At 42.5% G+C, this 18,318-nt stretch overlaps 1 protein-coding gene across 2 annotated transcripts in view; it reads left to right on the forward strand.

The window, feature by feature from the left end:
* TBC1D9 (TBC1 domain family member 9) overlaps positions 1–18,318 on the forward strand; it is a 112,841-nt gene that overhangs the window by 46,483 nt on the left and 48,040 nt on the right. For both annotated transcript variants that reach the window (XM_058666828.1, XM_058666827.1), the window contains exons 2-3: positions 766–876; positions 17,050–17,168. In XM_058666828.1, coding sequence (XP_058522811.1) covers positions 766–876; positions 17,050–17,168 — 230 coding nt within the window. The remainder of the gene's footprint in view (positions 1–765; positions 877–17,049; positions 17,169–18,318) is intronic.

The raw sequence follows: 18,318 nt of genomic DNA on the forward strand, positions 1-18,318 counted from the left end.
CTGACCCAAAGAACTCAACTTTGTGCACCCACAGTGTATAACCTGGCCCCGGGCCTCATCAGGTGTCACTGCAGGGTACTGACTGGGCTCCAGTGTCCCTGACTGGAGTGATGAATGTCGCAAATGGCTAAGGGTTCTGTGCAGCAGGACACACTCCTGCTGCACGGTTCTTGTTCACTCCTGAAGACAGTGTGAAAACGTTGCTCGGCTGTCTCCTTCGATGACAGATTCCTTGGGGACTCTAAGTCCTCTCTGTGCTGGCACCTAGTCGGACATTGATTAACATTTACTCTGCTGAATTGTACCTTATTTTTCAATACAAAAGGAAAGAGGAGCAAATTAACATGTGGAGCATTAGGTTCATGATGGTCTCCTGTGGCCTTGTCCAGCTTTTAAGGGCTTGTTTCATAGTGAGAGAGAAACTTTACCTGTCTGGCATAATGGAGTTACAGCAGAGACCCCAGCATGTAAGTGTCCACTTACTTGCTGATTTTTATTTGAAACAGACATTCGGAAATGCAGACACATGCCAACTTTCCATTTTGTTGAAGCCAGCTCAGCTTGGGCAGTTTCTTACAGAAGTTGTTGTAAAAGTTACATGGAATTAGCATCATGTCAAAGACGGAAGTTTATCAAGGTGCGGAGCGACAGGAAGGACAGGGATTGTCAAATGGTCCTGTAGAAGGGATCCAATCACGTTGATGCTGGGAGTTTGGAAAAGTTACGAAGAAAATCTTACCTGATCTCCCCTGTTCTCCCCCTCAGGCCTCCTGGTGGGTACCCTCGACGTCGTATTGGACTCCAGTGCCCGGGTCGCTCCGTACCGCATCCTGTACCAGACCCCAGACTCTCTGGTCTATTGGACCATCGCCTGTGGTAAGTAGGGGCATCCTGAGATGCTCCAGCTTGCAGGAACTCTAGGATTGACAGCTTTCTGTCAGAGGGGAGGAGCAAGTGCTTGCTGCATGCAGTCACCCGATACTGTAGGCTGATTCACCTTGGTCATTCCAGACTCCAAGTTTCTCACCCTGGTAAAGTCTTATTCAGATCTTTTGACCTCCTGCATTTGGAGTGTTAGGAACCCTCCAAGGTCAGTTCAGACAGAACAATAGGAGATTTGAACACACTTAAAAAAAAAGAAATATTTTATTTAATTTTTATTGGAAAGGCAGATGTACAGAGTGGAAGAGAGAAAGGAAGAACTTCTATCTGATGATTCACATCCCAAGCGGCTACAACAGCTGGAGCTGAGGCAGTCTGAAGCCAGGAGCCTGGAGACTCTTCTAGGTCTCCCACACGGGTGCAGGGTCCCAAGGCTTTCCCAGGCTATAAGCAGGTATCTGGATGGGAAGCGGGGCCCCTAGGATTAGAACTGGTGCCCATATGGGATCCCGGCATGGGCAAGGCGAGGACTTTAGCCACTAGGCTACTGCGCTGGGCCCAGAACATATTTCTGTTTTAAGGTTTCTCAGCCTAGGCTTGGCATGTATCACTTTTACTCACAGCTAAAACTGGTCACATGGGCCCAACCTAACAGCAACAGAAGCTGGAAATGCTAAGGAGCATGTGGGATTTTGGGTATACTGAGTCTTCTGTGATATGCCCTAGAGCGGGATTGCTATTAAGCCTGATGATAAAATAATTAATACTGAACTGTGCTTACCATAGTAAATAGCCCCGTTATTACTGAACCGCTCACATGAAATTGTCATCCAAAATGGCCAACATTGTTTTGGTTATTTCTTTGCTTGTGACTTTTTAAATGTCCATAGGAAAAGCAAGAGTCTTAAAGACTTCATTTAAAAAGACTGTTTTTTTAACCTCCATGTGATTTTTTTGTATCAGTAGACTTTTAGAACAGTTTTAGATTTATTGAAAAGTTAAACAGATACGTGAGAGTGCCCATGTGCCCTGTAACTTGTGTAGTTTCCACTGTTATTAACATTTCATTTTGATATATTTGTTAGAATTAAGGAACCAGTATTGATATACAACTACAAAGTAAAGTCCATCGTTGATGTTGATTTTCTTAGACCTCCCTGGTGTTTCTTTTCTGCTCCAGTTTCCTATGTAGCATACCGTAGTATTTTAGTTGCCATATTGCTTTAGACTTTTGGGTGTGAAAGTTTCTGCAACTTTCTTCGTTTCAGATAAGCTTGGCAGAGTGGTACTGACCAGGCCTACTGTGGAAGGTGCTTATGTTGGAATTGGTCTGACAGTTTCTTTCAGACTGGAGTGATAACTTTCTGTGAGGAAGATTGCAGAGAAGTGCATCTTCACCTCATTCTGTCAGTGTGATCACTTACCTGAACTAGAGGTTTTCAGGATTCCTCACTGAAAAGCCATGTCTTTTTTCTCCTGTTCAAATACTACTATCATATACATAAGGAGTAGGAAGTTCTTTTCCACATCCTTTAGATTAGAATGTTGACATAATTTATTGGAAAGTTTTATACACAGTAGATTTGCTTCTTTACTCTGATTATTTATTCAACCCAATGTTCAGTGATTACAAGTTCTTCAAAGGAAAAGTTACTCTGTTGTTGGGAATCTTTAGGATTGATTCACATCCCAGAAGCACAGTGGATTCACCATGGAGCTATATAAGCAGTGATTCAAAGAGCCAAAACCCAAGAGCTCGTGGCTGGGTGGCCAGCAGGCAGAGCCTGGCGCCAAATGGCGCACTGGCCACCTGGGGGCAGCTCACCACGTGCACGCGGTGGCTGTAGTGAGGGATCTGAGCATGGAAACGCTCCGGCCTGGCACCCACCAGCAGCCACTCATTTCTTTATGCCAGTGTGAACTCATGGGTATATATTTTATGCTCTGGGTTAAAACCCAGTGCCACTGTATTTTGTTGTTCAAATTGTATTGTCTTTAACTATTGGGAAATCTTTCAGTTGAATTTATTATTATTATTATTGTTATTATCATTTTAATATTGTCAACTTGATAGGAAATGCTGTGCTAGCATCTGAACATGTAACAACTATTAGATTTGGTCTGTGCTCTTGAGAAATTCACAGAGTACTAAAGATGCAAGCAAATAGTCAATTATAACTTCTTTTTTTTTTTTTTAAGATTTTATTTATTTTTATTACAAAGTCAGATATACAGAGAGGAGGAGAGACAGAGAGGACGATCTTCCATCCGATGATTCACTCCCCAAGTGAACTGCAATGGCCGGTGCGCGCTGATCCGAAGCCGGGAACCAGGAACCTCTTCCAGGTCTCCCACGCGGGTGCAGGGTCCCAATGCATTGGGCCTTCCTCGACTGCTTTCCCAGGCCACAGGCAGGGAGCTGGATGGGAAGTGGAGCTGCCGGGATTAGAACTGGTGCCCATATGGGATCCCGGGGATTTCAAGGCGAGGACTTTAGCCGCTAGGCCACGCTGCCGGGCCCTCAATTATAACTTCTTGTTAAGCAAATACCTGACAGTTCCATTTGATTCCTGGGTGCCTAATTAAATACAAATAGTTCAGGCTGGATTTCTATATGTGTAGGGAAAATTATCTGAGTTTGATTTCAGTTGACTGGAAAGCTCTAGTGCTTTATCTGGGACCTAGTATATCTGAATTCTTTTTATTTTTAATTTTATTTTTAATATTATTTACATAGTTGAGGATGCATGCTCATCTGGGCCTTTGATTAGGATACGGGTGGTAAAGATATGGAGGAAGGTGGTGGGACAAACGTTTCAGCATTCCCCTGGGTCTGGTTGGGGGAACTTAAGGCACTTATCTGATGGGCCACTGTTTCTGCTGCTAAGTGTGAGAGCTAGAACTGAGGCAGGCCAAGCCAGACAAGGTTGCAGCACCTGTCAGCTGACATGTGGGCTGGGTTTGTGGGTGAGATACACTGAGCTAGGCTGCCAGACCCACTGGCATGTAAGAGAGCCAGAATGGATGTGGGCCAACTGAGCTAGGCCACAGCATCCACTGGCAAGTGCTGGGACTGGGTGCAATTCATATCAAGCTAGACTGCAGAACCCCCGGCAGTGCAAGATCCACTGGTGGTGGGTAATGCTGTTTAGCCAAGTCTAGGTCTCACATGTTAGTGGGTGCCTTGGCCTGACCCAGACATGCTCTCCATTTTCCTCCTTCTAAACCATCCCATCACAGCTCCCTCACCCACCTGCAACTGCAGTATCTGGTTTGTGGAAGCCTCCAGAAGTCATGTCTCCATGTCAAATATGCCTCCATCTACTCTTATTCCAACAGGTTCCCATAGAGATAGCTCCAGAATTGCCTTATGAAGACACCATGGAAGTGGCAACTATTACAAAAGTCCCATTCACTCACTATTGTTCCTATTATTGATTTACATTTAAAATCAAACCTACTAGTTTCCTTTTATAACATCTTCCTTAGGCCATCTGCAACCCTCCAGCTTGGAGGCTTGGATAATGTGTCCTGGCTAGGGGTCCAGCATTGCCTGCCTTGCTCACATATCTTTAAAAAAAATTAGATATTGTGACTATTTTGGCACACTAGTATAGTTAACACAAATTTGGCATTAGCCAGGCCCAGAGGGCCTACCAGTTATTGGCTGCTTTTCTCCCAGCATTGAAGCACTTGTGTTGGTATAAGGCAACCTAACAGTTGCCTACGGCTGGGAAGTATTCAAATTCTTTTTTTGTTTTATTTATTTATTTTTCGAGACAGAAAGAAATACCTTCCATCCTCTCATTTGCTCCCCTAGTGGCTGCAATGGCCAGAGCTAAGCTGATCTGTAGTCAGGAGCCACGAACTTCCTCTGGGTCTCCCATGTGGGTGCAAGGTCTCAAGGCCTTGGCCCATTCTCTACTACTTTCCCAAGCCACAAGCAGGGAGCTGGATGGGAACAGGAGCAGCCAGAGCACAAGGCAGCTCCCATATGGGATTCTCGCATGTGCAAAGCAAGGATTTAGCCACTAGGCTATCACACCGGGCCTGAGTATCCAACTTCTAACATCATGGTTGAGATGTAGACAGTTTCACAAGGAGACAGTTTGCATCAGTTGCACATTACTGTGAATGAAGTGGGTATCTTCAGTGTTTAGGACATTGGGAAAACCACTTAGAACTGAAAGCTATGGAGTGAGTGAGATGAATGGGATAAAGGAAAAGGGAAGAAGGAGGCTGGGACAGTGAAGAAGACTGAGCACTTGTGTAGCTTGGGCTTATTTGAGAGTATCACAATCATCTGTTCATTCACTTCAGAGGGAAACTGTAGAAGGTGTGCATCATGTAGTTTGTGGCAGTTGGTTGGCAAAGCACTACATTTACTTGGCAAAGTATCTGGAAGTGTGTTACAATAGATATTTCCCCTCAGCAAGTAGAGAAGTGAATACAAAGCAAGACATTGAGGAGAACTACTCAGCCACTCAAATTGGTGAGTGTCTAGAAAGGACACTTTGCCCATTCCCACCTCCATGATTTCCTCCAGTGCACCAGGGATGCCTCTGGATCTGTTGGAGGCTGGAGCTCTTCCTCAGATCTCTCACTGTACTGCTAGGTTGCTGATCTATTCAGAGTTTTTCTTTCTTATTCTTTCTTTTCCTTTCTTCCTTCCTGCTCCCTTTCTTCCTTTCTTGTCTCCCTTCCTCCTCCCTCCCTCCCTCCCTCCCTCCCTCCCTCCCTCCCTCCCTCCCTCCCTCCCTCCCTCCCTCCCTCCCTCTCTTTCTTTCTTTCTTTCTTTCTTTCTTTCTTTCTTTCTTTCTTTCTTTCTTTCTTTCTTTCTTTCTTTCTTTCTTTCTTTCTTTCTTTCTTTCTTTCTTCTTCCCTCTCTCTCTCTCTCTCTTTCTCTTTCTTTTAAATATTTACTGGTTTGGAAGGCAAAGAGAGTGAGAGAGAGAGTGACAGGTGTCTTTCATCAGCTGCAGAAGTCAAGGTTGGGTCTGGCCAAAGCCAGAAGCCTGAACACATCCTCGTGGATGTGAGAGGTTCAAGTACTTGACTCATTTTCCATTGCATTCCCAATCATATTAGCAGGTAGCTGGACTCAAATGGGTATCCCATTTAAAATGTTACAGTTAGAGGCTTAATACACTGTGCCAAAATGCACTGAGTCACAGAGACACCAGATTTTTCTTCTATATCCCTTCATTGTCGTTGACAGTTTTTGTCATTGACATTTATCGCATCATTTGTTGCAGTGTGTTTTGCAGGCTTTGTCATTCTGTGAAATAGAGCTTCCTATCAATTCTCGTGTTGCATAGAACCCATTTTTCCAAAGCTGCGTTATTTATGAATATTTGCCAAATCAAGGCTGCAGAGCTCTGAACTGTATATATGCTAATGGCATAATCAATATCCCAAGGAGATGTACTTTCATTTTGCCAGTAAATAATGCCTGTAACAGCTACATAACCTCATTATTGTATGCTTGAATGATTTAGCTTTTGTATATATTGATTACCCATAGAGATAGCTCCAGAACTGCCTTATGAAGACACCATGGAAGTGGCAACTATTGCAAAAGTCCCATTCACTCACTATTGTTCCTATTATTGATTTACACTTAAAATCAAACCTACTAGCTTCCTTTTATAAGATTTTAATAGCAGAAGATACTGCTTTAATATGCTAACATTTCTGTTTGTGATTTTAATGTTATTTTTTTCCTAAGCTACAAGTTGTTATTGATATGTCAAAATATATCTTATTTACTTAAATTTCATTAATGGTTGCTATAAGAAGGAATTGGAAGAGTTGCCCTTCCTTCCTTCCTTCCTTCCTTTCAGATTTGCTTTATTATTTGAAAGATAGAGTGACAGAGAGAAAGGGAGATCTTCCATCTCCTGATTCACTCCCCAAATGACTGCAGTGTGCAGCTCAGGTCAGTATGAAGCCAGGAGACTAGAATTCCATTCAGGTCTCCTATGTGGAAGAAAGGGCATGTGGCTTTCCAGCTGCATTGGTAGTAAGGTGGATCAGAGGTGGAGGGACTGAGACTCAAACAGGTGTTCTGATATGGGATGCTAGAGTTACAAGTGGTCGCTTAGCCATAATACCAGCTCTTTGATGAGTTTTTCACTTCCCTAAAGAATGCTTATGATTATAAAACCTTGTTCTGTGTTGCACCATGTGAATTGTCAGTAAGTGTAAGTTGAATTAACAGGAACATCTACCACCAGTAATGTCTTATTGATTAGCAGTAGTTTTATTGCTAAATCCTAGTTATATAATTTGATTCACCCTGAAGTCACATGAAACTGAGCAAGAACTGTGTGGATTGAGCGTAGCTTGTTGCCAGTGTATCACCAAGCCCTTCAGATGAGCCATGAAGTATGTGTGGGAGGGGGGAGAGGAAGCAGGGCAAGAATTATTTGATGAGACATTCTTTTCCTTTTAATTTTTTTATTTTTTTATTTAAAGATTTATTTATTTTTATTACAAAGTCAGATATAAAGAGAGGAGGAGAGACAGAGAGGAAGATCTTCCATCCGATGATTCACTCCCCATGTGACCGCAATGGCCGGTGCTGTGCCAATCCGATGCCGGGAACCAGGAACCTCCTCCAGGTCTCCCACGTGGGTGCAGGGTCCCAAAGCATTGGGCCATCCTCGACTGCCTTCCCAGGCCACAGGCAGGGAGCTGGATGGGAAGTGGAGCTGCCGGGATTAGAACTGGCACCCATATGGGATCCCGGGGCATTCAAGGTGAGGACTTTAGCCGCTAGGCCACGGCGCTGGGCCCTTCCTTTTAATTTTTAAAAATTTATTTTAGTAAGCCATCATTATGGCATAGCAGGTTAAGCTAACCCCTGTGATGCCAGCATCCAGTATAGGTACTAGTTCAAGTCGTGGCAGCTCTGCTTCTATCCAGTACCCTGCAAATGGCCTGAGAAAAGCAGTGGAAGGTGCTCCAGGACTCTGGGCTCCTGTGTCCACATGGGAGACTTGGACGAAGCCCCTGGCTCTGGGATTGAGCCTGGCCCAGCCCAGGCCATTGTGGCCATCTGGGGAATTAATTAGCTGATAGAAGGTCTCTCCCTCTGTCTCTCATCTCTATGTAATTTTGAATTTCAGGTATGTTTAAATAAGTTCATACACACTCAATTTGTTTTATTTTTTGAAAGTGAAAGTGTTAGATTTTCCATCTACTAGTTCATTCTCCAAATGGCCACAGAGGATGGTGCTGGTCCACGCTGACACCGGAGCCTAGAACTCCATCAGGGTCTTCCATGTCCGTGGAAGAGTTCAAGTGCTTGAGTCACCTTCTTCTGCTTTCCCGGACATGTTAACAGTGAGTTGGATCAGAAACCAAGTAGCCAGGACTCATACTGCCACTCGAGTATGAGATGCTGCGTTGTAAGAGGTAGCTTAGGGCAGAGTGCGGTAGCCTAGCAGCTGAAGTCCTTGCCTTGCATGCACCAGGACCCCATATGGGCACTGGCTCTATTCCTGGATGCCCACTTCTCATCCAGCTCCCTACTTGTGGCCCAGGAAAGCAGTCGAGCATGGCCCAAAGCCTTGGGACCCTGCGCCCAAGTGGGAGACCTAGAAGAGGGTCCAGGCTTCTGGCTTTGGATCAGCTCAGCTCAGGGCCATTTGGGGAGTGAATCAACAGACAAAATATCTTCCTCTCTGTCTCTCCTTTTCTTTGTATATCTGACTTTCAAAAAAAAAGAAAAGTAGCTTGCTTGGTTGGCCCAAGAGATTTTCTTCATAACTATTTTTTATTATCTGCTGTTCTCCTCCCATTAGAGGAGCAAATACTTCTGACAGTGAGAAGGATTATATAGTTCAGAAGGATTGTGGATACAGAAATGCAAGTGATTTCAAGACTTTTGGCGAAAAAAAAAAGAGGAAGAAGAAAAAAACACAAAAAACTAAACTAGCAAAGAGAAGGAAGAAACCATAGAGACATTCCTCTGGATGCATCTGACCTCCAGACAGAGGGAGGAGTGATTCCTCAGGATTCCACACATCTGAATACTGTCTTGAGTTGACTTCCCATGGATTCCTTTTCTCTCTCTTCTTTACCGTTCTGATGATCTCATCAGCATTGACAGATTCATAAATGATCATCTTGCCCAACACTCTTATTTTGCTTTTTAGAAAAGTTTGTTTACTTGAAAGGCAGACAGACTGACAGACACAGGAGTTTCTTCTATCTGCTGGTTTACTCTTCCTATGCTCAGAGCAGCTGGGGTTGGGTGAGGCAGGTCAGAATTCAATCTGTGTGGGCCGGGACCTCTGCCTCACAGGGTGAACATTAAGAGGAAGTTGAATTCCAAAGCAGAGCTGGGAGGTGAGCCCAGGGACTCCAATGTGGGACACTTGTGGCCCAAATGGCGTCTTAACTGCTATTCCAAAGGCCCATTCCTCTTTTATTTTAGTAGGATACAGAGTTCAAAGTCAATTGCTCAAGTTCATGTTTTTGGTAATAGACAGTTACACGGAGCTCAGATCAAGTGCTCAGGTAACCCCCCCCCCTCCATCTCAACACATTTTTAAGTGGCAACATGCTGGCTTTTGTGATTAAACATTCTTTTAGTCAGCAGCTGTTGAGACCCAGAGTTGCTAATTGGTCTGCTCTTGCTATTTCTCCACAGCAGACAGAAAATGCTGGGAAATTTAGTTGCTTTTCACATGACATAGACGTAATGTGAAAGTTGCCTAGTATTTTCATAATCCTTTCCTGGTTTCTGTATGTCAAAGATTATTTTTATCCTTGGAAACAGAAGCTTAAAAAAAAAGCTCTTTTGAAAATTAGGAAGTGTAAACAAAAAGAATAAAAAGGAAAAAAATTGCAACTTTACATCACAAATCATACCTTCCAGTCTTAAAAACATAAATGCTTATATTTATATACATACGTTATATATAAATTTTATACATATTTTACATGTAAATGTATACGTATCCTGTGTGTATATGTATTTAAGTGCAAATAAAATGAAGACCATTTAAAATATTGCAAATGCATTTCCTATCAACAAAATGTATAGCATCAATTTTAATAGCCAAGTAATATTTTATTATATATATATGAGAAACAATTTTCCTTATAAGTGTTCCTATTAGAAAGTGAGGAATTTCCCCCTTGTGCTACTGCCATATTTTGATCAACCAAAGTGGTTATCCTCCTAACAGGGTCTTTTCACATATCCTGAATTATCACCTTACAATAGACCTATTGCATATTTCCTGAGTTCTCATCTTAGAATAGATTTAAGTAGAATCAGTGGATTTATTTTTTAAAGATTTATTTATTTTCATTGCAAAGTCATATATATATATATATATAAAGAGAGGAGGAGAGGCAGAGAGACCTTCCGTCTGATGATTCACTCCCCAAGTGACCGCAACAACCCAAGCTGAGTCGAGCCGAAGCCAGGAGCCAGGAGCTTCCTCCAGGTCTCCCACGCGGGTGCAGGGTCCCAAGGCTTTGGGTCATCCTTGACTGCTTTCCCAGGCCACAAACAGGGAGCTGGATGGGAAGTGGGGCTGCTGGGTTTAGAACCAGCGCCCATATGGGATTGTGATGCATTCAAGGTGAGAATTTTAGCCATTAGGCCAGCGCGCTTGGCCCATAGTTATCTGTCTGTCTATCTATCTATCTATCTATCTATCTATCTATCTATCTATCTATCTATCTATCTATCTAAGTTCTCTACCCCAGATGGGCTCCAGAGGATAGTGAGTGGCATTCACATCATCCACATAGGACAGTGTTTTGGCTTTGAAGTAAAGTAAGGACATTAGCCACTGATTCTCATTACCAAGCTTGGTTACATTAAGTTAGCTGCAGCTGTTTGTTTGCGAAGCAATTTTAAAGCCCTGCACACATTGTTATGACTTGTAAGAGAATCTAAACCAAGTTATGTTAAGAAGCTTATAATAGTTACACAGGGATTGTTCTGGGTATGTCTTAGTTCAGTGGTATGAGTATGCATATTTTATAATCCAAACATAAAGATGCAGGACCAGTGAGAATTCTGTGTATGTTATTCTGATGTATTTCAAATCACACTTAAAGATGAAGTCTTTGTGTGATTATGAAGTCACTAGCCAAAGTATGCAGTGTTTTAAGCCTACGCTAAGGACTTGCGTATTACATTGCATAATATCCAGCCAAACCAATATGATGCTTATACTCACATATTACAAATGAGAAATCTAAAGCATGAAGAGGACAGTTTCATTATAGAGATTTAAAGCTAGGTGTACGTGGTTCTTTTTGATTTTAAGATTTATTTATTTTTATTTGAAAGGCAGATATAAAGAGACCGAAAGAGAGATTTCTTCCATCTACTGGTTCACTCCCCAGAGGGCCACCATAGGCAGAATTGGGCCAGTTCAAAGGAAGGAGCTGGCACCTGGATCTAGTCTCCCATGTGAGTGCAGGGGCTCAAGGACCTGGGCCATCTTCTGTTGCTTCCCCAGGTGCATTCTCAGGGAGCTGGATTCAAAGTAGAGCAGAAGGTGCTCAAACCAGTGCCCATCTGGGATGCCAGCACTGTCGGCGGAGGCTTCACCTATTACAGTATGGTGCCAGCTGCAAAACAAGGAGTACTTTTATTGACATCAATGTTGTGGTCTGAGACATTAATGCAATATTGTTTCCCTAATAATCAGGCTCATTTACCACATGTAATCAACTTCTATTTGTACTACCTCATCTATTCATACCAACACAGTTCTATAATATATGTTAGGAATTGGCAAGAGTATATGTTTTGGAGTGAGAATGACATGGATTTGATTTCACAGTAATGTGCTGCTTCCATTTTCTTATCTGCCTTTGAAATAAAACAGTTTTGAAGACATTAGAAGTAACTGTTAAATTAGCCTCACAAACTAGGTGTAGGGACACGAGAAACATGAAAGAACGAGGAAGCATGAAACCTCCAAAAGACATAATAGTTCTTCAGAAACACATCTCTGTATAAAGAAAATTATGAGGTACTGGGGGGAAAACCCAGACTAATGATCCTAATGAAACTCAGTAAACTGCAGGAGGATGCATTTGGGCATTTCAGGAAATGAGAACAGTTCATGATCTGAGTGAGAAATTGCACAAAGGAGTAGAAGAAATAAAAAGAACCAAACAGAAGTCTTGGAAGCTAAAGAATTCAACCAGTGAAATAAAAAATAAAAATAAAAAACACAAACCCAAAATTGAAATCTGCAGTGTAACCAGCCTGACCAAGTGGAAGCTAGAATATCAAGGCTTGACCATGGGTTTCTTATATAAGCCATCACAGAAAGAGGAAAATGAAAAATAATTGAAATAAACAAAGAAATCCTGTGATATGTAGGATATACCATGAAGGAGCAAATATTTGTGTTATAGAAGTCCCAGACTGGATCAGCTCAGTAAAACAGCCTGTTCGGGAATGAAAATAGTAGATTGATTACTGTTTAAGCTCTAGCAGGTTTAGTGGATTTTAATTTTGTTTTCTGCTGTGTCATCAGTGGTTCTTCCTATTGCAGGTACGTGCAAATGCATCCCTACATCTGTGCGTGCCCTGTCAGGATTGGAGGGACTATACCCTCGTAGTTATTCTGAATGCAAGTGTTGAAGTGAATGCCGCAGTCTCAGACTAGAGTTTAATATTAGCCGTGTGTCACAAAAATAATCTATGAATGCTCATCAGTTGGGCTTTAGAGCTTGGCTCTTCACAAAGAGTTTTAGTGCATTTTTTTTTCTTTTTCTCTCAACATAGACTTCATGCACGCTAAGACACACTTTTCACACTAGACTTACACATATTTTTTGTCTAATTTTCCTGTTAACATAGATAGCATTTAAAATTTGACCAAACACACAAAGAGACATCAGAAGAGTGATGGAAAAAAAAAGTTCAATATAATAATTTTTTGAAATCTGTGGATAGTTCTCCACAGTGCACATTTTCCATGGACTTTCTGAAGACCTTCACATGCCTGGGGCCTGCGGGCAGGATTCCAGAAAACTCTGAATGATTAAGATTCTTACTTTTCCAAAATGAACATCTGTATAATCGGTCTGTCGAGTGTTGCTGCTCTTGTTTTTACTGTAGGAGAATGCTTTAGCTTTAACTCTGAGTGGATTCTCATACCCAGCACCAACTTTCTTTGATGTTTCAGCAGATTACATGATTGGTTGGCATGTTTTTTCCTGCTGTACCTCTGTAAATAGGGCCTTCCAGAAAATCAGCTGTCAGCACCTTCCGTCTCCTCTGATCTCTAACGTGCTTTGCCCCAACTGCTGAGTGGATAGTTGAGTCACTTTTCAGAATCAGAAGAGTTCCATGTTATTTCACTTCAAACAACGGCACCAGTACAGAAAGTTCCAAGACCTCAATTACTGTGTTGTTTGTACTTGTTCACTTGAGAAAGGAGAGAGCGTTTTATAAGGAACATTTAGAATCCGAATGTGTTTCCTGTGAGGTATTGCTCCTGAAGACTAGTTGTCTGTGAAAAGTAACAGTCATTCCCGGATTGTTTAAGGGACATTTGCTGTGTTACCTCTTGAGGTAACTGGGGCCTTTTGTTTGTTCTTGGGTGATAAGTGGATATAAGCAGCCATATTCTTCCAGAAGTGTAGTTTACAGGATTCACATCTGTAGAACTTGTATTGTCTGTCATGGGAATGAGCTCATTGTGCCTTTTAGGGTTCCTCCTACTTGGGGTTTATAGGTTCTTGGAGCTTGAGCACCTGTACTCAGTGGTTCAGTGTTGCATTTAGGAATGTGTTCAAAGAAGATGGTGCATGTGTCAAATAAAGGTCAGGATGAAAGTGACTTCTACATTATTTTCCCTGGAAAGTAATTATTGGGGTTTAATGGGAATCCACAGCTCAGTTCCTGAAACTACTGTTAGCCAATAGCATTAGTCCTTTGCTTCATTTCTCAAATCGAATGTGGTGATGATTTTATTTAATGGTGCCCAAAGTTGGTCCTTTTCTGAAATGCAGTCTCCTTGAATTTTTGGACTGTTATTCTTAGACATACATGGAAACAGACGAGACCTTGAGTCCTTTTTGGTAGTCCAGAAGCAGGTTGAGGAGTCTTCCAGAAGAGATAAAGATACTGAGGTTGTATAGTCCTGGCATTTCCGCTCCATGTGGGAGTATGTCGTGACAAACCTAAAAGGCTAGCCCTTTTATGTGACGCTGAAAAGAGAGAAGGAAGCAACAGGGGCTGCAAGACGGGCCATAAACTGTACGAGCACTAAAAGGAGAGGTGGCAAAAGTAAATAAATTTGTGTGTAATCTCCAGCAGCGAATTATCGACAAAAGATCCAGTGATGAACATGGTTCTGGGTGGTGATGGACAGTGGGGATTATGGGGAGGATGGGCAATAAAGATGGGGAGAATGTGAGGTACTGAGTTAGCAGAGAGGGCAATAGGAGGGGAAACTAATGATAATGGGTTTGAACTTCAAAATAAAAGTACTTGGGTGACTACACTTGAAGGTGGAGTGTGGAAGAGCACACGTACAGGGGGGCTTGATATGGTGCCAGTGAAGGCTTGTGTTGTAAGCAAATGCTTGTTCAATCAGTCATGCATGCATACATACCCCGTCTCAACTATTGGGCAGTGATGTACAAAAGCTTGTAAGGCAGCGTATGCAACACTAACTGAGTAAGCTCTGCCTCATATCTGATAGCTGATGGGTTTCTAGACAGAACATTCAAGCTCTAGTGGTGTATTCTCTGATCAGGGTAACAGAAAATGTAAAAGTGAAGTACTTGCTGTGATTGTCTGGCAAGGGGCGGGGCATGACGAAATACAGTGGAGAGCCAGCCCCCTGTGATTAGCATCAGTAGAACCAGATGGGAAACATTATGCCCAGTGCCTCTTAGAAGCGTAGCCATTCTGTGGGTCCCTAGGAGTGCCTTGTCCTAAGGTGCAGTGCGTCTGACTGTGCCAACAAGTACAGGTGCAGCAGCAGGCAGAAGGCGCTTGGCTGGCACTGACCCTGAGCAGGGCCCTGTCTGCGTTGGCAGCATCTCATAGCAAGTGATGGCGCAGAACTGTTTGCTCACAGGGGAGGGCTCTGGAGTTTTAGAATATGTTCCAGTTAGGACCGAAAGGTTTTTTTGTTTGTTTTGGTTAGGATTTTGTTGTTTTGTTTCTTTTAAGATTGGAATATTTTAAAGCTCTCTGGTGAATGCCTCAAAATGACATGACTCGTTTCCTAAATATTCTAAAGAGTACCCTGCTATTTCAAAAATACTTTCTGTTTTCCAAAGTATGTTTGTATATATCCCTCATGATTTATACGTTAATATGAGATGGGTTAAAAAATTTTTTGTCTTGGATTGGTTTGGTCTATTTGTTTCTGCTTTACATGTGAAGGATTTGAGTCAAGAGTAAGCGTTTGGTCTAGTGGTTGAGACCACAGTGTCTCATGTCTGAGTGCCTGGGTTCAAGTCTCAGCTCTGGCTTCTGATTCCAGCTTCCTGCTAATGCATCCTAGCAGGTAGTAGTAATGGCTCAAAGACTTTGGTTTCTGCCACACACAGAGAATTCCTGTATTAAGTTCCCAGTTCCTGGGTTTGGCCCTTTGGCCATTTTGGACATGTTGGTAGTGAACCAGCAGGTGGCAGCACTCTGTTGCTCTCCTGCTTTATCACTGTCTCTCAAAAATTTTTAAAGTATTTGAGTCAAAAGTAAAAGCTGACTGACTAAAGCTATCCAGCTTGCAAGTAGCAGAAGGTCAGAGACACCCCGGAGTCCTGACTTCCTGGGTCTTGCCAGACATTATAATTCAGACACCTGTGTCCTTTCCATGGCTTTGATCATGGCACTGAATCAGTGAGCAATGAGAAATGCCTGTGAAGAGGCACCATCTGTCCATTGGTGTGTTCACAGGGCTGCTTTCCACTAAGAAATCTGTTTTTAAGCCTGCAAAGAAGCCTCCTTGGTAGACCGTCTTGGTTTTTATGGAAAGTGAACTTGGGTTGAGTTGGAGTTGCCTTTCCTGGGTCAGTGGCTCTGGCTGCCCTCCAGGACCCACGTTCCCCAGGAGCCTGGCACTCTGCTGCCTCAGCTCTCAGAGCGGCTGCAGATGAGATTCTGAGATAGCTCCAGTTACTGGTGATAAAGAAAAGAGAGAAAAGACATTTTTAGGAAATCAATTAAAAGATAACTTGGAAATCTAAGGAGATGGCTGTAGGATGTATCGATGGAATCACAAAATTAGAGAAAACCATTCTTTGTCTAAGGAATGAGTTACATCTGCAGCTTATATATATATATTTATATGTATATATATATATATAATAAAGGGAAGGTTTTTATATAAAAAAAAATCTTTTTTCTTACAAGATGATCAACAATCCTAAGGGGGATTTGTGCTGGTGTTTTTGTAACCACATCCTGATAGCAGCCCGGTTATGCCTTGCAGCCGTGGCCAGAAAGCAGACCATGGCTATTCTGGGCTACACTACAAGGCTGGGATTGTTTAACTCTTGGGTTGCCAGGTGAGGTGACATCTCATTACTGACAAAATGTAGCCACTTGGTCGGAGGCTGTGGGGATGACTTCATCTCATCGCATTTCCCCGCATCTGTGTTTGTGAGAGCCAGGCTGTTGTTCCCTCGCCTTGGCCCGTTTTCACATCTCATTCATAATTGAAGTGAAGGTCATAATTGAAGTGAAGGAGGGTGATTTCGTTGCCCATTACAGGAGGTGGTTTCAATATCTCTCCGGTTGCATACCGCAGCTCAGACTGCTGCAACTTAACAACTGAACCCTGGAATCATAACCAGATCTATGTTACCCTGTGGAGTGCAAGTTCTAGAAGGGAGGAGAAGAGGGACGTGTTAACCTTCCAAAATCCAGGAAAAAAAAATGTGAGAAATACTGCTGCCCTGTGTGTTGAAACTCTGTTCAAAGTGTTTCTGAACTCGCCCACGCAGACCTGTGGGTAGCACCATTCTCAACCCTTAGGTGCTGATGTTTTTCAGTGTCCAGTGTGTCTTGGCTGTGGAGGAGAGACTGTATTTAAGGCAGAGTTTTTGCACCGAGTGCCTCCTTTGATGCCATCCAGTCTTGGAGAAATGAACCTGATTTGCAAAGCTTCTTTGGCATGACAGCTGATGTTTGTTGTGTTTGAATCTGCACAGGTGGTTCCAGGAAAGAGATCACTGAGCACTGGGAATGGCTTGAGCAGAATCTGCTGCAAACACTCTCCATCTTTGAAAATGAGAATGATATCACCACGTTCGTGAGAGGAAAGATACAGGTAGCAAGCTTCAAGAACCACCATTTTTTATTAGAAATCATTTCAAATTTAGAGAAGCACCGTAAAACAGCACTGTAAGGAAAAGCACACCTGTGTGAACATTGCACCCTAATTTTACCTTATCTTGTGTGTGCTCTATCGTTAATGCTTCAGTGTGTATTTTCTGTAAATAGGATTATTTTGTTAAATAAGAATGCATAGTTATCAAATACAGTGTTTAACATATGTTAATTTAACATTATTAGTTTCTAATATTGGATACATTTTCCAGTTTTTCTAATTGGCCCAAGAATGGCCTTTAAGTTTAGTTTAGATTAGTTTACTTTGTTTTCTTTTGTGCAAGTGTAAGATGCACTCTGGGTTAACATTGCAGTTATTTTCATCTCTCTAGTTCCTTTTCATCTGGAAATTTCTATTGCCTTTCCTTGTGTTTTATCACATTAGTGATTTTGAGATTTGTTTATTTGGAAGGCAGAGAGAAAGAGAGATGTCTTCCATCTGCTGGTCCACTCCCTCAAATACTCCCAACAATCAAGGCTGGACCAGGCAGAAGCCAGGAACCCGAAATTTTAGCCCAGTTCTCCAACATGGATGGAAGGGCCCAAGCCTTTGCAGCATCGTTCCACTGCCTTCCCAGGCAAACTAGCAAGGAGCTGTGTTGGAAGTAGAGCTGCAGGTCTCAAACCTGTGCTCATATGGGATGCTGGTGACACAGGCAGCAGCTTAACCCACTGCTGTACAACACTGGCCCAGCACTACAGTTCTGTTGTCTTAACGGAACATTTTTGATTTGGGATTGTGTCTGAAATGCTTTGAGACAGGTTATACTTTCCTGGAAGGAATAAAACATAAAGTGATCTTTTGTCCTGGTCAAGGTACCCATTCTCCAGGCACCTGATACTTACCTGCCCTTAAGGTGTTGCCTACTTTCTCCACTGCAAAACTAAAAACTTTACCGTATCTACTGCTACTTAAATTCCCCCATTGGTTTAGTAACCACCAATGGTTTTATTTATTTGAACCAATCCATGCCATGATGGTTTAAAACAAATTAAAAGAAATTATCCAGCTCCGGTGCTTTCGCCCACAGTTGGTGACTGTTATCTCACTGTAAGCAAGAGCTCTCTGTCCGTTTGTTTACCTAAACTTT

Source organism: Ochotona princeps, chromosome 7 (assembly GCF_030435755.1).
Source record: "Ochotona princeps isolate mOchPri1 chromosome 7, mOchPri1.hap1, whole genome shotgun sequence".
NCBI lineage: Eukaryota > Metazoa > Chordata > Mammalia > Lagomorpha > Ochotonidae > Ochotona > Ochotona princeps.